Source organism: Erigeron canadensis, unplaced genomic scaffold, assembly GCF_010389155.1.
Source record: "Erigeron canadensis isolate Cc75 unplaced genomic scaffold, C_canadensis_v1 Conyza_canadensis_unscaffolded:282, whole genome shotgun sequence".
In the NCBI taxonomy this organism is placed as follows: domain Eukaryota; kingdom Viridiplantae; phylum Streptophyta; class Magnoliopsida; order Asterales; family Asteraceae; genus Erigeron; species Erigeron canadensis.
The window spans coordinates 7,232-26,588 of NW_025215693.1; the positions used below are offsets into that span (position 1 = coordinate 7,232).

At 34.9% G+C, this 19,357-nt stretch overlaps 1 protein-coding gene across 1 annotated transcript; it reads right to left on the reverse strand.

The window, feature by feature from the left end:
• Positions 1-7,566: 7,566 nt before the first annotated feature.
• On the reverse strand, positions 7,567-13,334 carry LOC122584458 (sucrose transport protein-like). Its single transcript, XM_043756620.1, has 4 exons — positions 12,003-13,334; positions 9,669-9,732; positions 9,424-9,467; positions 7,567-8,040 (listed from the first exon to the last, which is right to left on the reverse strand). Exons 1-4 carry the CDS (start codon positions 13,254-13,256, stop codon positions 7,864-7,866), a joined length of 1,539 nt encoding a protein of 512 aa, XP_043612555.1. The 5' UTR covers positions 13,257-13,334; the 3' UTR covers positions 7,567-7,863.
• Positions 13,335-19,357: the final 6,023 nt, after the last annotated feature.

Consider the following 19,357-nt stretch of genomic DNA (forward strand, 5'->3'; position numbering starts at 1 on the left):
CAGTGTCAGAACTCTTAGATGGAGAGTCCTCAAACTTTTTCATATGCATCAAAAGCTCATCATGTCTAGCTGAATCAACCTTAGCTTGTAAGTCCACTATTTCTATTCTAGCATCAGCCAGTTCTTTCTCAATAGTAGCACACTTTTTAGCTAATAATGCATAAGCTTCACCACCTACTCTTTCTACAGCCACAGCATGTTTAACTTTGTCTTTCATAGCAATAATGTCAAACTCTAAAGATTTAATCCTATCCTTTAAAAAATTTTCTCTATCAGTGACAGTTCAATCTTTTTTAATCAACTTATCTCTTTCTTCATGAGCAGCATTAACAACAGATTCTAAATGCTTAATTAGTTCATTCTTTTGTTCAATTTCATCAAACATTCGATTAACAATTTTGCAAACATGAACAATAGTACGAAGAGAGTAAGATACCTGTTGATCTGCTTCTTTGCAGTCTGCCATGTACGCGACAAAGTCATCCACACTCATGCCTGCTGGAATTTCATACTCCTTCATCTGCTCTTCAATTGTCTTTTCAACCTTTTCAGTAGCAGAATCGTCTTTGTTCTCAGCAGCGTTCACCTCTCCAGAATCTTTCGTATCAGCAACCTCAACCTCTTCATCAGACTCAGAATCAGTGTCATAAACCTGAGTAGAAGATTCCAAGTTCGAGCTTTGAGCTTTTTCATACAAATGCTCATCACTGTGGTAAACTGAGGTGTCCAAGAAATCCTCAACAGAATCTGCTATTTGAGCCATATCATCAACTATTTCGGCCAAATAAGCATTATTAGTCTCATCCTGTGGAAGATTCCAGACATAAGAACCATCAGGTTGAGCAGCTACGATAGCCTTGTCATTGCTATTTCCAGTAGTATCATCGGTCAACAAGAGAGCTCTACTTGTATTCGGATTAAAAGGACGATTACCACCTCTATCTTGACGGGTAGGGGTAATGTTGACATCTCTCTTTGGTCGTTGACATTCTTTGGCAAAATGTCCAAAGCCATCGCAATTATAGCACTTAACCTTTGACTTGTCAAAGCCCTGAGTACCCCCAATAAGCTGTCTACCTGTTCGTTGCATAAACCGTTGCACTCTCCTGGTGATCATCGCCAAATTCCATTTCAGATCCATTTCTTCAACATCATCTGGATCTATTTGGTCATAATCTTCATCAATGAGTGTTGGATCCGTGATCCTCCCTGCAACAAAAGCTTCATGTGCAGCACACATTGCGGCAAATACATTCATCCTTCCCTCAGCGGATTTCATATCCATGGGCATAGACTTGTAACCAGCAGAAGTAGATGAAATGTTACCAAATGTCATATTTCCTGGCTTTGCATTCTCATTTGTCTTTCGAGCCTTGAAACCAGCATCAGAAGCCATGAAACCAGCAGAATCATCTCCATCCGTAACACAATTAGAACCCTCTTTCGTGCCAGAAGTACCAACCCCAGAAAAGAATGCATTAATATCAGTTGTAGGATTTTTCATAGTGGCATGATAAAGAGATGGATCTTGTGTGAAGTTGTCTTGGAGATCCTTTGCCTTATCCTTCATTTCTCTGTTTCTTAATGTGGATATAACTCCATCTATACGAAGAGATGCATAATCAGCTCTTTCTTGCAATCCATGATGAAATTCTTTATAAGCTTTCGGCAAACCATCCAAGAATTTATCCACTATCTCAGTAGGAGTATACTTAAGATCAAAATAGGCTAACTCAGCAAGAAGATGTTGAAATCTCAAGATAAGATCCTCAACTAGTTCGTTCTTGGTAGCATTAAAACAATCAAATTGTTTCTTAAGCATCTTAACTCTATTTTGCTTCAATAATGGATCACCTTCACAGTGAGCTTCAATAGCATCGAACAATTGCTTTGAAGTCTTGTACTCCTGCTTAGGAAACAGGTGCACTAATTCTTGAGGGATGCACATCCTAAGAGTAGAAAGAGCCTTAACTTTAACAGCATACAAGGATTTTTCTTCGCCTTTTAACTCTCCTACCTTGTAATTAGTTGTAACACCGTTTACAGTAAGAGTTGGCCATTCATATCCTTCAGTGATCATAATCCACATGTTCAAATCTTCTCGTTGAATATAATCTTCAAATCGACCCCTCCACGCCCAGAAGTCAGCCAATGAAACTAACTTCGGTGGAGAATTAGTACGTCCAACGAGATGATCATGATAGACAAGAGAATTCAGATATTGAGCAACAGCAGTGTTTGTCGACGAGGAAGCCATTGTGTAAATTCGTTTGCTGCACTGAACGAAGATAGATTTAAGTTCGTTTGAAAGAGAGAAACGAAAATGGAATTAACTTCGTTTTCAGGAGAGAAACGAAGATAGGATTTAACTTCGTTTGCAGAAGAGAAACGAAGATAGGATTATCTTCGTTTGAAAGAAAGAAACGAAGATAAAGCTAAAGTCGTAAGGTGAGAGTAAACGAAGATAACTTGAAATTCGTTTGAAGGAACTTAACAAAAATAAGGCTAAATACGTTGGAAGAACTCGAAACGAAGATGGGGTTAAATTCGTTTGCTAAATTCGTTTGAGAAAACGAAATTAGAGACAGTAAGGGTATCGGGAGGTTGTTTTTCAGAGAAAAGAATCAAACAAAACGATCTCGAACCTTCGATAAGATATCGATTGGCTTTGATACCACTTGTGAGTCCCTCGATAGCTACAGATCGCTCTCGAGATCGTCTATGATTATGTCGTGAGTGCGGAATCCTCACGAGATAACTAGTTTGATTAGTAAACGGGTATATCGCTAATTATCAAGTAAATAATCAGTCGTATGATGCTATATTCGTTTCTATAAGCTATAGAACGAACTTAGGTGTCTGGAGTACGTGTCTGTCGAATGTGATACCTTATTTTAGGGTATTCATTCGTATATATATGTTTCAGGTCGAACTGGGCTTTGTTCTTACGAACTTAGCTGCCCAGCCCATATAACGAAGTTAATCTTCGTTTGTACCAAACGAAGTTTATCTTCGTTTGCCTCTAACGAAGATATACCTTATCTTCGTTAGATATAAGACTTAGTTATATTCCTAAGTGTTTCATATTAAGGAATCCTAACACATATTATGTTTGTACTTGTATATCACACAACAAACATCATACATAACACATATATATAACACCAAAACATGTAATCGATCATTACCAAAACATAAAGTCCATAATCTATCAATTACATATATAGATACGACATAAATTAACATAATGTCTCAATCTAAACGACATATCAAATCTAAGTTGTTGTTGTCACATCAACGTGCATCGACAAAGTTGTTGTTTAATTCCGTTGTGCTTAAGTGTTAGCGTGATTTACGCATCAGGTGCTTTTCAGAAAAAGAAAAGATCTTGATGGGAGACTGCCGGAGTTAGATTTTGACGCGGTGAAAAAAAGAAATCGGTCGCCGATTAGGTTGTGGTTGTTTGTACTTGATAGAGACTTTTGTTTTTGATGGTCTTTTTTGTGTTATGTACTTGTATCTATCATCCATGTATTATTATTATTATTATTATTATTATTATTATTATTATTATTATTATTATTATAGTATATGTAATTAAAATGAAAAAGTTTATATTATTTAAATATAATAAAGGTTAATTTTGTCATTTGACATAGTTTATATTTAAGTCCTACAACTGAATTCCATTAAACACAAGACAAATATTAAAACTTTCAAATTTCAACTATTTCAAATTCCAATTCCTTACACAAATTCTAATTCTTTCAAAAAACATTATGTGAACCAAACTGTCCCTTAATATCCATGTCTCTGTATCCATTATCCAACCCCCACAAAAATCATCATCACTTCACTATCAAAAACAACTACAATTTTTATGTATGTACAAATATATGTATGTACATGTATATATCTATGGGTGTGAATTCATTTTTATATCACAATTCTCTTTCTCTCTCTGTATAAATTCAACACCAGACCACTGACCACCAATAGGTTATTGCCGCCGTTGTTATGCCATCACCAGATCACGACATCAGCCACCATTGCCCACATCATCCCCTACATCATCAAAACCCGATACACAGATTTATAGGTATTATAAAACATTTATTAAAGTAAAACAAATAAAACAATAGTTTTTTCTTCTGTGATAATCACCGTGCATCATGAAAATCATTGTACATCAATTGTTTCGTGAATTTTCGTGCATCAATTAACCATGATCTAAGGGTTAAGATCTTGTCTTATTTGTTTTACTTTAATAATTGTTTTATAATACCCAACCCATATATATATATATATAGGGTAAAGTTATTTTGAGATTCCTTTTTTTGGCGAGAACCTTTGAGAACTTTTTAAATCAAGTCCAACCGATGATTGTTCTTTACATGAAAATTGTTTTTTGATTGTTTTCTGAATAACTTATGTGTAATTTTGAAGTTTATAATTGTGTGGAGCATGGATTATATTTATATATCATCGGTTATACAATTATGTGGAGATTTGGATTCTTGATCACATGTGCACGAATATTGCTATGATCACATGTATACAAGTCAATCACATGTAATCATAGCAATATTTTTGCACATGTGATCAACAATCCAAATCTCTACATAATTATATAACGGATGATAATCTATGCCTCCACACAATTATAATTTCAAAATTACACATAAGTTATATATTCAGAAAATAATCAAAAAATAATTTTCAAATAAAGAATAATCATCGGTTGGGTTTGATTTGAAAAGTTCTCAAAATAACTTTTCAATATATATATAGAGAGGAAAGTTATTTTTAGTACAAGGGTTTAAAAAAGTACAAAAAGTACAAGGTATTTTCTCCTTTTTCTTCCATTATCCTTCCATCTTCGACCACCACCACCACCACCATGATCATCTCCGACCTCCACTATGATCCTCCGGCGACGGCGACCATCTTCGGCGAGAGTTACATAAGTGTAACTAACTTACACATGTGTAAGTACAACTTTTCTTTTTAGCATTTTAGGGTCTAAAATTTCTAGGTTTTTTCCTTCGCGAGACAATCATCACCAACCACCATCATCCCCGACCACCCCAACCACGACGCCGGCGCCGGCACCGGCATCAAGGGCTTCGCCTGTACCGTAGCAAACCGTCACCATCTCTTGGATCACCGCCCATCAAATCCATACGATTCCCATATGCGTCCCTTGACGGTCAGCTTAGAACGGATGAGGGCCTCTGGCCCGTACCGTATCCACCCGAAAACGAACCTAATTCTCGCCGAAAAGTTAACTTACACATGTGTATGTTGTAGTTACACATGTGTAAGTCTCGCCGGAGATGGTCGTCATCGCCGGAGAATCATGGTGGTGGTCGGAGATGATCATGGTGGTGGTGGTGGTGGTCGGAGATGGAAGGAACAAGCATGTGTAAGTTAACTTAGACATGTACTTTTTGTACTTTTTTAAATGTTTGTACTATAAATAACCCACCCCTATATATATATATATATATTATATTATAAAGCAGAATCCTTCCAGATTTTCAACATTGAGTTGAAATTTTCAATATAGATTTTAAGTACATCCCCAAAATACCCCTCTCATCTATTATATATTTATCTAAAATAACCATAATACCCTTTCTCTCTCCTCAAATCTCAACCAATCAGCTTTTTTCTCTCTCCTCCATAAATCATTTATTCCTCCAATTCATTCAAAATCTTTTATTTCAAAAATCATACGTCGATAAATTATAAAAATTGTATGGGTGTTCTTAAAATTTCATGTTCTTTCATTAGAGATGTCATTCGATATACTTTTAACGAATTTTTAAATCTGAGGGCGGAGGACGGAGGCCGTAGGCATTTGACTATCACACTCTCTGACCTAGCTATCACCCCCACCATCTCACCGCCGCAACGCGCGGGTACTTACTCTCGTGTATATATATAATATATGGGTACACATAGATCTTGAAGGTAAAATTCTAGATGGGGATATAGATGGATTTCAATAGGATTTGTTATTGAGTATATCATATAGATCTTCAAGGTAAAAATATAAATGGATATATAGATCGATTTTAATTGGGTTTGTCGTTTTCCAACCATCATTTGCCGCCCACAGGGAGGATTTGACATAAATCGTTTTCTTCCTCACCATCGTAGCAACCCTCACCACCACTGCATCCCATCCTCTCCATTTTTCCGGTCATCCATTGTATCCCATTTTTCAGGCAATAATCACTACCTTGCTTGGGGTAGTTTTTTTATTGAATCAAGGTTTGTTGTAAATTTATGTATTTCGTGTAGATTTAGTTTTAGATATATACATAGATACATGGATGGATAGATGGTGATGGTGGTGATTGATTAATTTTTTATGTATGAATTGATGACGATGAAAAATACAAATTGGAAATTTGAAATAATTTTGGATAGAAATATATAGATCTTGAAATTTCCAGCCAAAAGATAACGTTTGGTCCTTTATACTCTGGAAAATACTAAAGTACCTGTTAGAATATAAGCATATAATCATACATAATCACGAGTAAGCGCAACGGATGAAATCGAAACAAATATGCAATCAAATTAATTAACAAAGAATAGAATCGAAACGTGTACCTTTGCGCAAAGCTTCCAATAATATTATTAATAAATAGATTATTATTATTGTAGGGTTCAAAGTAAAACCCCTCTACGATCGCACACTAGACACCCCGTATATTGTATGTTAGTACCCCGATCACGAACCAAACAACCCCTTGCTTGAACCCTTGAAGTCGAAACCCTAAAACCCGAACCCCTTGGAGTTCTCTTTGCTTCGGTCGATCGGAAAAAAGAGGGAGAGAGAGAGAGAGATTTTTAGTTAGGGTTTTTTCGCTTGTGAACTTATGAAAAACCTCTAACTTTAATCTTCTATTTATAGGCTTATGGTTACTTAACTTGATAGACAAGTTTAGTTTAGGGCCTAAAACCCTTTAGATGGTTCGGCCCCCCTTCCCCTTAATCCTAGACCAACTCTGACTTTTAATTCCTTTTTAATTAATAAACATTATTTATTTAACATTTAATAAATGTTTATTAATAATTTCATGATCAAATCAATTAAAATATTACTTTAATATATCAATTAATAATATAGAGTTACCGTGTCATTTCGTGTGACCCTGTAGGCTTAATTATTTTCGGACATGCGATTTATAATAAAATGATCACACTCCAACAGTACCCTCACGTGGGAAGCACGTGAGGATTTTGACGGATGGATGATAATGACCGTGAACGTAAAAGACGAAACACGAACCTTGTCCTCTTATAAAGAACTGTCAACGAGGTTATTGGTCAATGAGGTTATTAAACTACAGGGCTCAAACGTTATTTTTTAAGTAAACCACATGGACGATTTACGTCGATAACTCTTTAGAATAATATCATTTTTTTAGAACAATAGCGTTAACAGAACCATCAAACTCAAAGATTTAAGTTGACGGTTAAAGAAAAGTTAGAACAAGGTAACAATTCAAGTTACGCCAGTAAAATACCAATTTATATATGAAAACCATCAACAGTAAAACTTTGAATTTTTATTCTTGAACCAACTAAAAACATATAGTTGTATACATGAATAAAGCGAAGACTCGATTCCATCAAGCATGAAGTGGTGTCTCACACAAATAATGGAGGAATGGCATAACATTCTCTTAAACACAAACATCACATATGCGGGAATCACTAATGATTTCTGCATCATGCTTAGCATATATGCACAAATCAACATCCAAATGAAAATACAACTTTTTTCATCCTAAATGTCCCAACCTGACCCAGTTGGAAGCTTTTGAGTAGTTACCATTATTTACTCTAATGCATCCCGCCTCCAGAAACCTTTGAAAGTACGACATCGGGTGGTGGTGATGGAAGCATGGTCATTGCAAAGATACCACTGGCTGCGGCCGCCACAGCTCCCACCACGAATGCAGGTAAGTTGCCACCACCGAATAGGGCATCCCATGGTCCACTAAGAACCGATACCACCATCTGTTGAAATTAAATAATGCAATTAAGTTCCATGATTAATTTCATAATCGATTGTACCTTAAATGTAATATATAACACATTTTTCTTAAAAGGTAAAAGAAAAGAATATCATGGTTTTAAGTTCTAAATTGTTGCCCCTAATTAATGGTTTTAAGTTTAACTTTAATTTTTTATTGGTAAATCATGTCAAATCAAACTCAATTTAGTTGGCCCTGTATCCATTTGAACTTATTAAAATAAACTGAAAAGCCTTTTGACCCATTACTTAAGACAAGCCAACCCAATATGATTAAAGAATCACTCAATTTATTTATTTTTTAACAACAAAACAACCACTATAACTATAACACTGTGTTCTCTAGTCCTAATTTAAAAAAAATAAAATAAATGAAAGAGATGAGAATGAGAGAAAAGATCCTTGCAAATCATCTCATATTTTGAGAAGAAAATTTTGGTAACAAAATTAATTAAAAAATACATCTATATAATTTCATTTCTTTTATTTTCCTTTTATTAAAAAAACTCAAGAACACAAATTATTATAAAATCATTTGCATTCTTTTCTCTTTCTTCTTTAAAAAAAATCAAGAACGTATTGTAAGTCTATACTCATTACACAGACCAATTTGTTATTTAAGTTGATTAAAAAGGAACAAGTTAGGTAGCAACTCTTCCACATCTTCTAACTTATGGCCCATATTAACTTATTGTGAACCGTTGCTCATTTTGGTAGGTTTATATATTCAACCAAATTATATAGGAAAAAGGAAATATAAGGTTATCCGGCACCTAAGTTTAGGTGTGAAACCTTTCACATACTAATATTTTATTATATCTTCTCTAATGAATAAATGCATGGGCCCATGATTTTTATGAATTAAAAAAACAATATATGAATGTTCCACACTTAAGCTTAGATACCCGACAGCCTTATATTCCCATCCCCCGATTATATACGTATCTCTTCCCAAAAATGTAAGCGATACACCTCAAATTTTGGTCATGAGGCATGGTGACAAATGTCAGGGTCCCAAATTAATTCTTATCAATTCTTATAGGACCATCCACCACCCCCTAACCCATGTGTTTTTATTACCTCAATAGAAGCCAAATAATGGTCTGGTTGATGATAAGTTACAAATATTTGTTTGGTCTTAGTCAATGATAAGATAGCCCAGTAGCATGTTCCACATGATGGCAAAAATTGTCTCTTTAAAAGTTTAAATTTTTCAAAAGTGACAATATGGACTTTTTGTAAGTTACTTTTACAAACTTCCTATCGGCTAATGATAAAAACTTCAACCTATATATTCTTAAAGTTTTAAATTATGTTCTTAAAATATTGTTGTTATTTTGGGAATGAACTGTAATAAGAATATGTACCTGAGGTATGACGATTGCAAGATTTAACACACCAAGTGATAGACCTGTGCGAATAGAATAAGCATATAAAATATTGGTAAACTATAAGCTGTAGATGTTATATATGAAAAATGATTAAAAAAAATCCTCTTAAAGAATATATACTAAAAATCCCCTTAAAACTATAAAAATATGACATATGTTATCTACTAATTTTTATTTTTTTTACATGTCATAAACTCATTATTAGGAGTATCTTTATGTACCTTGTCCTGCCCCGGAATTGTTTGAAAATATTGAAGCTAGAGCGCATGGAACACTAAAAGTTACCTGAATCATGCAAAAACCACGTACTTAATATTAGAAGTTCTTGTTGAAATATATATGACATATAATTAGATAAAACACTTGAAGTATAAACAAGAACATCAATAATTTACAAAACATCATTTTTTGATCATTGTTAATTAATTAATACCATATAAAGTTATGATGAAATCTATAAAAGAGAAATAAAACTTATTTCATAAATTTAATAGATATTTGTGGACACCATCTTAAATTGATACTATGTTGGTTATGATATCTATATAATTAAAAAGTAAAATGAAATCTTATGCCGATATTTCTTTATTCTTTTGTCAAAAAAAGAAAAAAAGAAAAGGTATACGAGTATAATCAAAGTAATAATTACCTCCTCCGTCTCCCTAGAAGTGTCTCATTTTAAACATTCAAAGTCTTTGTTTTATAGTTTTAACCTTAAATATATATTTTATTTGTTATATGATACTTGATGAAAATTATAGCCAACGAAAATATATCTAAAACTCAATCAACTCATATAAATTTTATCAAAATTTATACAACACAAACAAAAAATATTTAAGGTCAAAGTTGAATAATAAAGACTTTGTAAACTTAAAACACGACGCTTCTAGAGGGACGGACGGAATATAATTTATGTAATACAAAAAATAAAACTCTTAATACGAGTACCCAAATCAACTTTAAAAGCGATATTAGTATAAGCATAAGAATAATTTTATATAACGCATAAAGTCCTCATAACAGTTGATTTCATAATAATAGACATGTAGCACAGAAGTTGTAATCTCCTTTTACCAAAGATATAATCGATTCCCTAGAATATTAATTTTTGCATATATACTCTTACCAAAGGATATGTTCAATTCCTTTAATTATACGTATGCAATCGCATCAATTATATTTGTTATACAATTATTATGTCATTAGAAAATAAAAACTTTACAGTCGGACAACGGTTATAATTTAGTGTTATGTTATTTCTCTGATTTTAAACTTCAAACAGATATACGAGTTTTAATCCTAAGGCCGGTGCCAACGGCTTCTTCGTCGGTTCTACCTCAATGCCATCGACGAGGAATCCATTGGCAGCGCTGGTTCGTGGGCTTCGTCGATGAATGGAAGGGGGAGGATAGAGGGAGAGGTGGTGAGTGTGGGGCCAAATGCATTTTTGTTGTTTTTCTTTTGTTTTTTTCTTTGGTCGGTAGTTGAGGAAGAGGAGAACAAGTTAGGGTTGGTAGTGATTAAGGAAGAAGTGATTTAAGAGAAAAAAACTGATATAGCATTGAGAAAGAGAAATGATGGTGTCAACGGTTGGTAGGGGCCTAACAACTACTCACAGACTTAGTTCTATTCTGAGTATAGGCGCAATAAATGGTCTCAAGAAAATACGACAACTTTTTATTAAAAAAAATACTCCGCAAATAATAGTGCTTGCATCTTTGTTTTTTAAAAGGTGAATTTCGGTTGAGAACTTCGTGTCGCGATTCGACAGCGAGAGGCTTAACATATGTTGTCTTAACCGGGTCCGCGTTAGAGAACTCCCTCAAAGTAGAAATGCATATTTCAAATACCCGATGGGGGAAAACTCCCTACTAATCTGCCTGAAGGCACGACGATCAATAGGGGTAAACCCTGCCTTCTCAGACTTGAACCTGGATATACCCAAGTCAAGTCATCATAGAAAGACTTCCTATATATACTTTTCAAGTCTTGAACCTAAAACCTGCTGCTTGTAAAACAGGTACTCAAACTACTTGAGCTAGTTGAAGTATGTTAATTGTGCTTGCATCTACCAAAAAGAAATAGTATAAATATACTGAAAAGTTTTATTGATAAAGTAAAACTAATCCAGTGTTCTTTTGGTCCAATTGCACTTGCTTTAGACATTTATTACTTCTTGGCTATAGCCTTATGTCCCATGTAGAGAAAAGTGCTAAGACCAGTGATTTAAAACTGTTACTAATTGCATACAGTATTATTTTTCGCAAAGGCATGTATATTTAGTTATTAAAATTCCTGCTTTCCTAAAAAAAGGTAACGATTGTTAAAAAATAAATATTACAATATATAAATTTCATGCCGTTTGACTCGTTATAAATAATTAACTATCATATCTAACTGAACTAAAAAGTTAATCAATCAAAAATATATATGCATCTTGTATGTAGTTTTAGACAAGTGTTGTATCAAGAAAATATATATATATATATCAGAAAACAACAATAAAGAGTTTGTATACAGATCAGAAAAAATAGCATGCAACAATAACTCACTGCGAGTGGTGCACCAAGAACGGCGAAAATACTCAAAGCTCCGGCCTTTACACCCTCGCTTGGTGGCAGAGGGGTGACGGTGCCGTCAGGTGCCGTCGTGAACTGCCGTGAACTTTCAGCTAATTTGGTCACTACGACCGTCATCCCTAAACATATAGCTAGTAGAAAGTTAACACCACCCCACAACCTCTTGACACCACCTAACCAGCGAGCCAAATGCTCGATACAAAGGGAGGCCAAACCCGAAACAACCGAGTTAAGCATCAAACCCAACGCCCCTGCTCGAACACCACGGTTGTATAACTGACCTTCTCCGACGGTACCACCATAGACTTCCTTACCCATCCAATCAGTGTCGAATAATAAGAATGGGAACCATGCAACCCAGTTTAAGCATGTTACCAGTAACAAGATCCACATGGGCCTTGAAAGTCCTTTCAAGGCCGCGTACATCTCGCCAAAGAAGACCATTTGTTTGGACGACGATTTACTTTCGTCGACCTCTGGCACAAATGGCTCTTCGGACACAGTCGCCATAGCGATGACTGTGATTGTTACTAATAACGCTATGGAGATGAAAAAACATGTTTTTAGATTTGCACAATATACGTCACATGCATCAGTTTTGGTAAAGGGAACGATTCTGTAGAGATGAGTGTAGGAACCGGCCGAGTAACCCAACACGTTTCCCACACCCATGAAGAACGCAAATAATGCGTTACCGGTTCTGATTCTGCTAGAATTTGAACCGGCTAAGTCGGCTAACAAGGCCCTGCATGGGCCTTGTAGGGTGTTGTTAGCAACGTCTAGTATCCAGAAACCAATGACGAAGATAGCTATGGCGCGCGGCTTTGTCGGCGCGCCGATCTTATCACCGGTGGAGACTCCAATGTCAGCCGCATAGCCGATGAGGAACACGGCTATGGCAACCAGACCGGCTCCACCAGCGATGTAAGGACGACGGCGACCGAAGCGGGAGGTGCATCGGTCGCTGTAATAGCCAACAACGGGTTGAACAATCATACCAGAAATCGGGCCACAAAGCCAGATGAATGAAGACCAGGTATGCGGGACACCGATAAGCTGGACATAAGGAGTGAGTAAAGAGAGCTGAAGGGCCCAACCAAATTGGACACCGGCTGCAATCGCGGCAACCATTATGATTTGCCATATTGGTCTTTGTGGTGGTTCATGGTGTTGCATCTGCAAAGCTTCTCTAGGTGGTGGTTTATCACTTTTCATGGCTGAATCCATTTTTGAATTGAAATTCAAATTGGAAATGAAAATAGAATGGAATTGAAATTGAAAGTGGGAGAAGTTATGTGAATTAATGTAGAGATGAGATGCTATTTATAAGGTTTTGGCGGCTAGCTAGGACAAGAGAATGATGAGGTGGATGAGAGTGCACTTCGGAGTAACACTTTCGGTTTTCATAGGAATTACTTTACCAAATGACAATCAATAGTTTGTTAGGTTTATTTGTGTTGGCTAATAGAAGGTCACACTTTGATGTATCATAAGTATATATATTTAATCACTTTAGGTACTACTGTAAAAAGATTAGTTAAGTTATAGTGACTAATTAAGTTATTACTATATATATATATATATAGAAAATTACAATAATTATCTACTAATATATATGTGAATATATACATATATGGTTGTTTTGCAGTAAAAACACTCTTAAAAAAATACGGTAAGAACATTTAAAAATTACATTTTGATAAATTAAAAGTCTATAAATAATATAGTATATGACTAATTATATTTATTTAAGTTTTTAACAATATATTCATATGTCAAAATTGAAAAAATCATGTGGTTTGTTGGATGCATACATTCTGATGAATATGTAACCAAGATGGATGCACAAAATAAAAAACATAGATTTTTCACAAATTTGACAGATTAATGTGTTGTTAAACACTTAAATGATGATAATTAGTTATACATTATATCAGTTTATAAACTTTTAATGCATCAAAATATAATTTTTAATTGTTTATTTTCATTTTAAGGATTTTCTCGTTTTATTGACCTCGTATACATTAATTGTATATATAATATATATATATATATATATCGCAAACTAAACGTTGCAAAGTACTTCTAGTATATGATTATGTGGATTGAAAATACTTACACATATTATACTGTAACAATTATGGTATAATAAATTTATTTGGAAATTTAACTATAGAAAAAGGTAAGGTTAAGTTTTTAAACTTTCAACCTAACTTTTGTTTTTTTCATCTAAAGGACAAAAACTATTTTTACTTGTATTAAAAAATAATTTTATTGGAACATGTATGTGTTGATCAAAAACATGTTTACGATTTTATGCTAGCTAAGTAACTATATATAAAATTTTACGACGGTCTCCGACTGTGTTTTCCAAATATGAGTGGAAGTTATTATACACACTCTAAATCGCTAATGAGCATAATGTTTTGAGGATAATAAATAGGGAATTACGCTATATATTTTCTTATTATAAAATTACGCTAATTTATTGAAAGATACATGTGGTTACCTTGACACTTGCGTTTTAAAAAGACCAGAGACTTGGACGACATGCCTTAGATTTTTCTCAATGTATTACGGAGAGTTTATATTAAATAATTGACCAGATATAGAACACTAAAAATTCGCAAATGTAGTACATCAGATATAAGTAGGCATTTCCAGGGGCAGACATACATAACCCAGAGGGGTCATTACGTTTAAGCGTTGACAAAGGAAAATTGCAGTTTGCTTTTTTCAAACAAAGATATTTCTTCTTTTTTCTATTTTAAGTATACTAGCCTCGTACCCGCACGATGTGACGGGGCATAAGAAAAAAACATTGGTTAAGTAGTTGTACCGTGTTATTACATAAATGTATGATTCAACTTAAGTGTTTCTTACCGCTGTTGTTGTTTTAGAGTGAACGTTTTTTATGTTGATTGATTATTAAATTCGGTAACGCATGTGTGTTTTTTTAGTATATTATGTGAACAACTTCAAGGAAGCGAAGGGACACCCGTAAGGTTTTTATTTAAAGGGTATTTTTGGAATTTTAGGAATAAAGTGTTTCATGGTAATATAGATTTAAAGGGTAAATTAGAGATTTTAAAGGTAGAGTGTTAAATTTTAAATAGGGTAGTTTGTTTATATAGATAGTATAGATTAAGTACATTTTTGCTAGTTTACAATAATATAAAAAATTTACTGATTTGTTTATATCTATATTTATATTTATTTAAAATAATTATCAACTCTTCTATTTTTAGAAAGTGTTAGAAAATTGATGTATCAATCACGTAAAAACCAAACACAGCAGAATTTTACAACTCAAATTACTATTTTCGGTATTTTCTAAATTTTATGGAATAAACAACAAAACAAGACGATAAATAAAAAGGGATAGATAAAAGAATCTATCACCAAGATTCGTAAAGGCCAAGCCACCAGAATCAAAGATAAAAGAAACACTCCAACCCACCATTATGTTTGATAAAGGTCTAGCCACCACAAACACAGATAAAGGAATCGAAGATTTAAGATCTCACCACTATATTTGATAAAGGACGAACCACCACAAATATAGATAAAGAGATCACTCCAAACCACCAAGATCAAAGATTTTTAAAGGTAAATGAAGATTTTGGATAAGAAATAGAGGTTGCTTTATTAATTTCATTCAAGAATCAAGGATAAAGGAAACACTCCAACCCACCATTATGTTTGATAAAGGTCTAGCCACCACAAACACAGATAAAGGAATCGAAGATTTAAGATCTCACCACTATATTTGATAAAGGACGAACCACCACAAATATAGATAAAGGGATCACTCCAAACCACCAAGATCAAAGATTTTTAAAGGTAAATGAAGATTTTGGATAAGAAATAGAGGTTGCTCTATTAATTTCATTCAACAACATAATCTGCTTTACAATGAGAAATACAATCCCTATTTACAGATTAAACTATTTCCTTGGAGATATCAAAACAATAATAAAATAATAAAAAGTTGTCATGTGCAAAGGACAACCACTAATTTATTAGTCAATGGGAAATGGACAGACAAAGCTTCTAGAAAGATTCCTTTTGTAAGAGGACCCACAAACCGTTAGAATAACGTGGCCACTCACTCTTCCTTGTCTTCTTCTTCGACAGCTGTCATTCTTCCTTTATTTGGACCCCACAATCATGCGACAGACACAAACTTTATTAGGCAACTGGAAAGTGACATCTGGACTTCCACTGGAGACTTTAAATCTGGAGCAGTCATCAGTAGACTTGAATGGGACTGGTCACTGGAGTGCTTCAGTGGAGACCGTTACTGGTGGACTTCTCGAAAGCTTCACTGGAGGATCATTACTGGTAAAATCTGGAGCAATATGCCACTGGAGAAGGGTCGCTACTGGGGACTGGACTGGTTCAGGAAATACTTGTCTAAAATGGGCGACAACTGGCAGAATCAACATTGCTTGTTCTGGCGGCATTATTTGGCCAGTTCTCCCCACTTCACTTAATTTCTTCAGTTCAGTTGAGTTTCCGAGTTCACTTGTTTTCTCCAGTTAAGTGAACCTGGACATTTCTATATCAATCTCCCATTCTAAAGAAAGACTTGTCCTCAAGTCTTCGAGGTACTCATCCTCCAGATAAGGCATCAGATCACCTATATTAAAAGTTCTTGAAACTGACATATCTCGAGGTAGCTCAACCTTGTAAGCATTTTCACCATATCTCTCCAGAATCTTGAATGGTCCTTCAGCTCTGGGCATTAATTTGTTTTTTCTTTTTGATGGAAATCTTTCTTTTCTCAGATGTACCCAGACTAGAACACCTGGAGCAAAACTGAACTGCTTTCTATGCTTATTTGCTCTTGCCTTGTATTTAGCATTAGTCTTCTCAATTTTGGCCTTCACTTTCCTGGTGAATTTTCTTGATTTCTTTTGCTCTGGCCTCAGCTTCAATACTTGTTTTTGGCTCAATTGAAAATGGAATTAAATCAATTGGAGTTAAAGGATTAATACCATAACAGATTTTAAATGGCGATTTACTGGTAGAATAACTTGGAGCTCTGTTAAAAGCAAACTCTGCATGAGCAAGCTTCAGATCCCAATCTTTCAGTGTCTTCTTCACCAGTGACCGCAACAACATACCAATCGTTCTATTTGTAACTTTAGTTTGTCCATCAGTTTGAAGGTGATGAGACGTACTGAACATTAATCTGGTACCCATCAATCTCCATAATGTCTTCCAGAAATAACTTAGAAATTTCACATCTCTATCTGACACAATTGTCTTTGGAATCCCATGCAAGCGAACAATCTCATTGAAAAATAAATTTGCCACTGCTGAAGGATTATTTGTAGTATTGCAAGGAATAAAATGAGCTATCTTCGAAAAACGATCAACAACCATTATTGAATCTTTTCCCCTTTGAGTTCTGGGCAGTGCAACAATAAAATCCATGCTAAGATCTTCCCATGGTTGACGTGGAACTGGAAGAGGAGTATATAAACCCTTGTGAAAAGTTGCCTTCGCTTGGTGACAAGTTGGACAACGACTGATGATAGTCTGGACATCCTTTAGTAGACTTGGCCAGTAGAAGTGTTCAGTGAGGATCTCTCCAGTCTTATTAATGCCCAAATGGCCTGCTAAACCTCCTCCATGTGCCTCCCTTATCAGTAAATCTCTGATAAAACCCCTTGGAATACACAACTTTCCATTCTTAAATAAGAAACCATCTTGAACAATAAATGGCACTTTTTGGTTAGCTTTAGTGAGACGATCAGCAACATACAACTCCTTAACGAAAGAAAATCCAAGAACTCTTGCTTCCAGAATTGATAATAATGAATATCTTTTAGAAAGTGCATCAGCAACAACATTTGCTATTCCAACTTTATGTTTAGAAACAAATGAATAAGACTGCAAAAATTCCACCCATTTTGCATGTCTGGCATTAAGCTTGTGTTGACCATTAATGAACTTCAGAGCTTCATGGTTAGAAAACAAGACAATTTGCTTTGGCTTTAGATAATGTGACCAGTGAGTAATAGCTCGAATAATTGCATAAACTCTCTATCATAAGTGCTATACTTTAGTTTAGAACCATTCAGGTTTTTACTAAAGTATGCCACTAGACGCCCTGCTTGTACCAGTACTGCACCAATACCTACACCACTGGCGTCACACTCTATCTCAAACAATTGATCGAAATCTGGCAAAGATAATACTGGAGCTGATCTGAGCTTTTCCTTCAGCGACTCAAATGCTAACTGGGCTGAACTTGGCCAGTCAAACACACCCTTATTCAGACAATCAGTAATTGGAGCCACAACTGAAGAGAAATTCTTGATAAATCTTCTATAAAAAGATGTCAGTCCATGAAAACTTCTTACTTCAGTGATTATAGTAAGAACTGGCCATGATCTGATGGAAATACCTTCTCTCGACACCACATAACTAAGAAATATTACACTCTCCACATTAAAATTACATTTCTCCAGTTTACCATACAACTGGTGTTTTCTTAGTAGTTCAAATACACTTCTTAGATGATTAATATGCCCAGCTTCAGTTTTTGAATAAACGAGAATATCATCAAAGTAAACAACAACAAACTAACCAATGAGTGGTCTGAGGACTTCATTCATTAACCTCATGAAAGTACTGGGAGCATTAGATAAACAAAAAGGCATTACTAACCGCATAAAGGCCTCCTTTAATTTTGAAAGCAGTCTTCCACTCATCTCCATCTTTCATTCAAATCTAGTGATAACCACTTCTGAGATCAATTTTTGAAAACACACTGGAGCCATGTAACTTATCAAGCATATCATCCAATCTGGGAATGGGATATCTATACTTAATAGTTATATTATTTATGGCTCTACTGTCAACACACATTCTCATCGAACCATCTTTCTTTGGAACCAGGAGAGCTGGGACTGAACAAGGTCTCATACTTGCTCTCACATAGCCCTTAACAACCAATTCATCAACCTGCCTTTGCAATTCTTTTGCTTCAGTTGGTGAACATCGATAAGCAACTTTGTTAGGAAGAACTGAACCTGGAACCGGGTCAATCTGGTGTTCTATACCTCTAACTGACGGCAAACCTTCAGGTAAGTCTTCTGGGAAAATATCAGTGAATTCCTCCAATAGAGACTTCAGGAGATTGGGGACTCCAGTGAACTTCTTGTTTTCGGTACGTTCAAGCACCAGTAACATCATAACTGGAGAGCCTCCAGTTAACTCTTCCTCAACTTCAGTTTGGGACATAAATAAAGACTTGCTGGGTTAGTCTTTCTAATTAACTTTCAGTGACTCGTTGGGTTTCAGAGAAGTCAAAG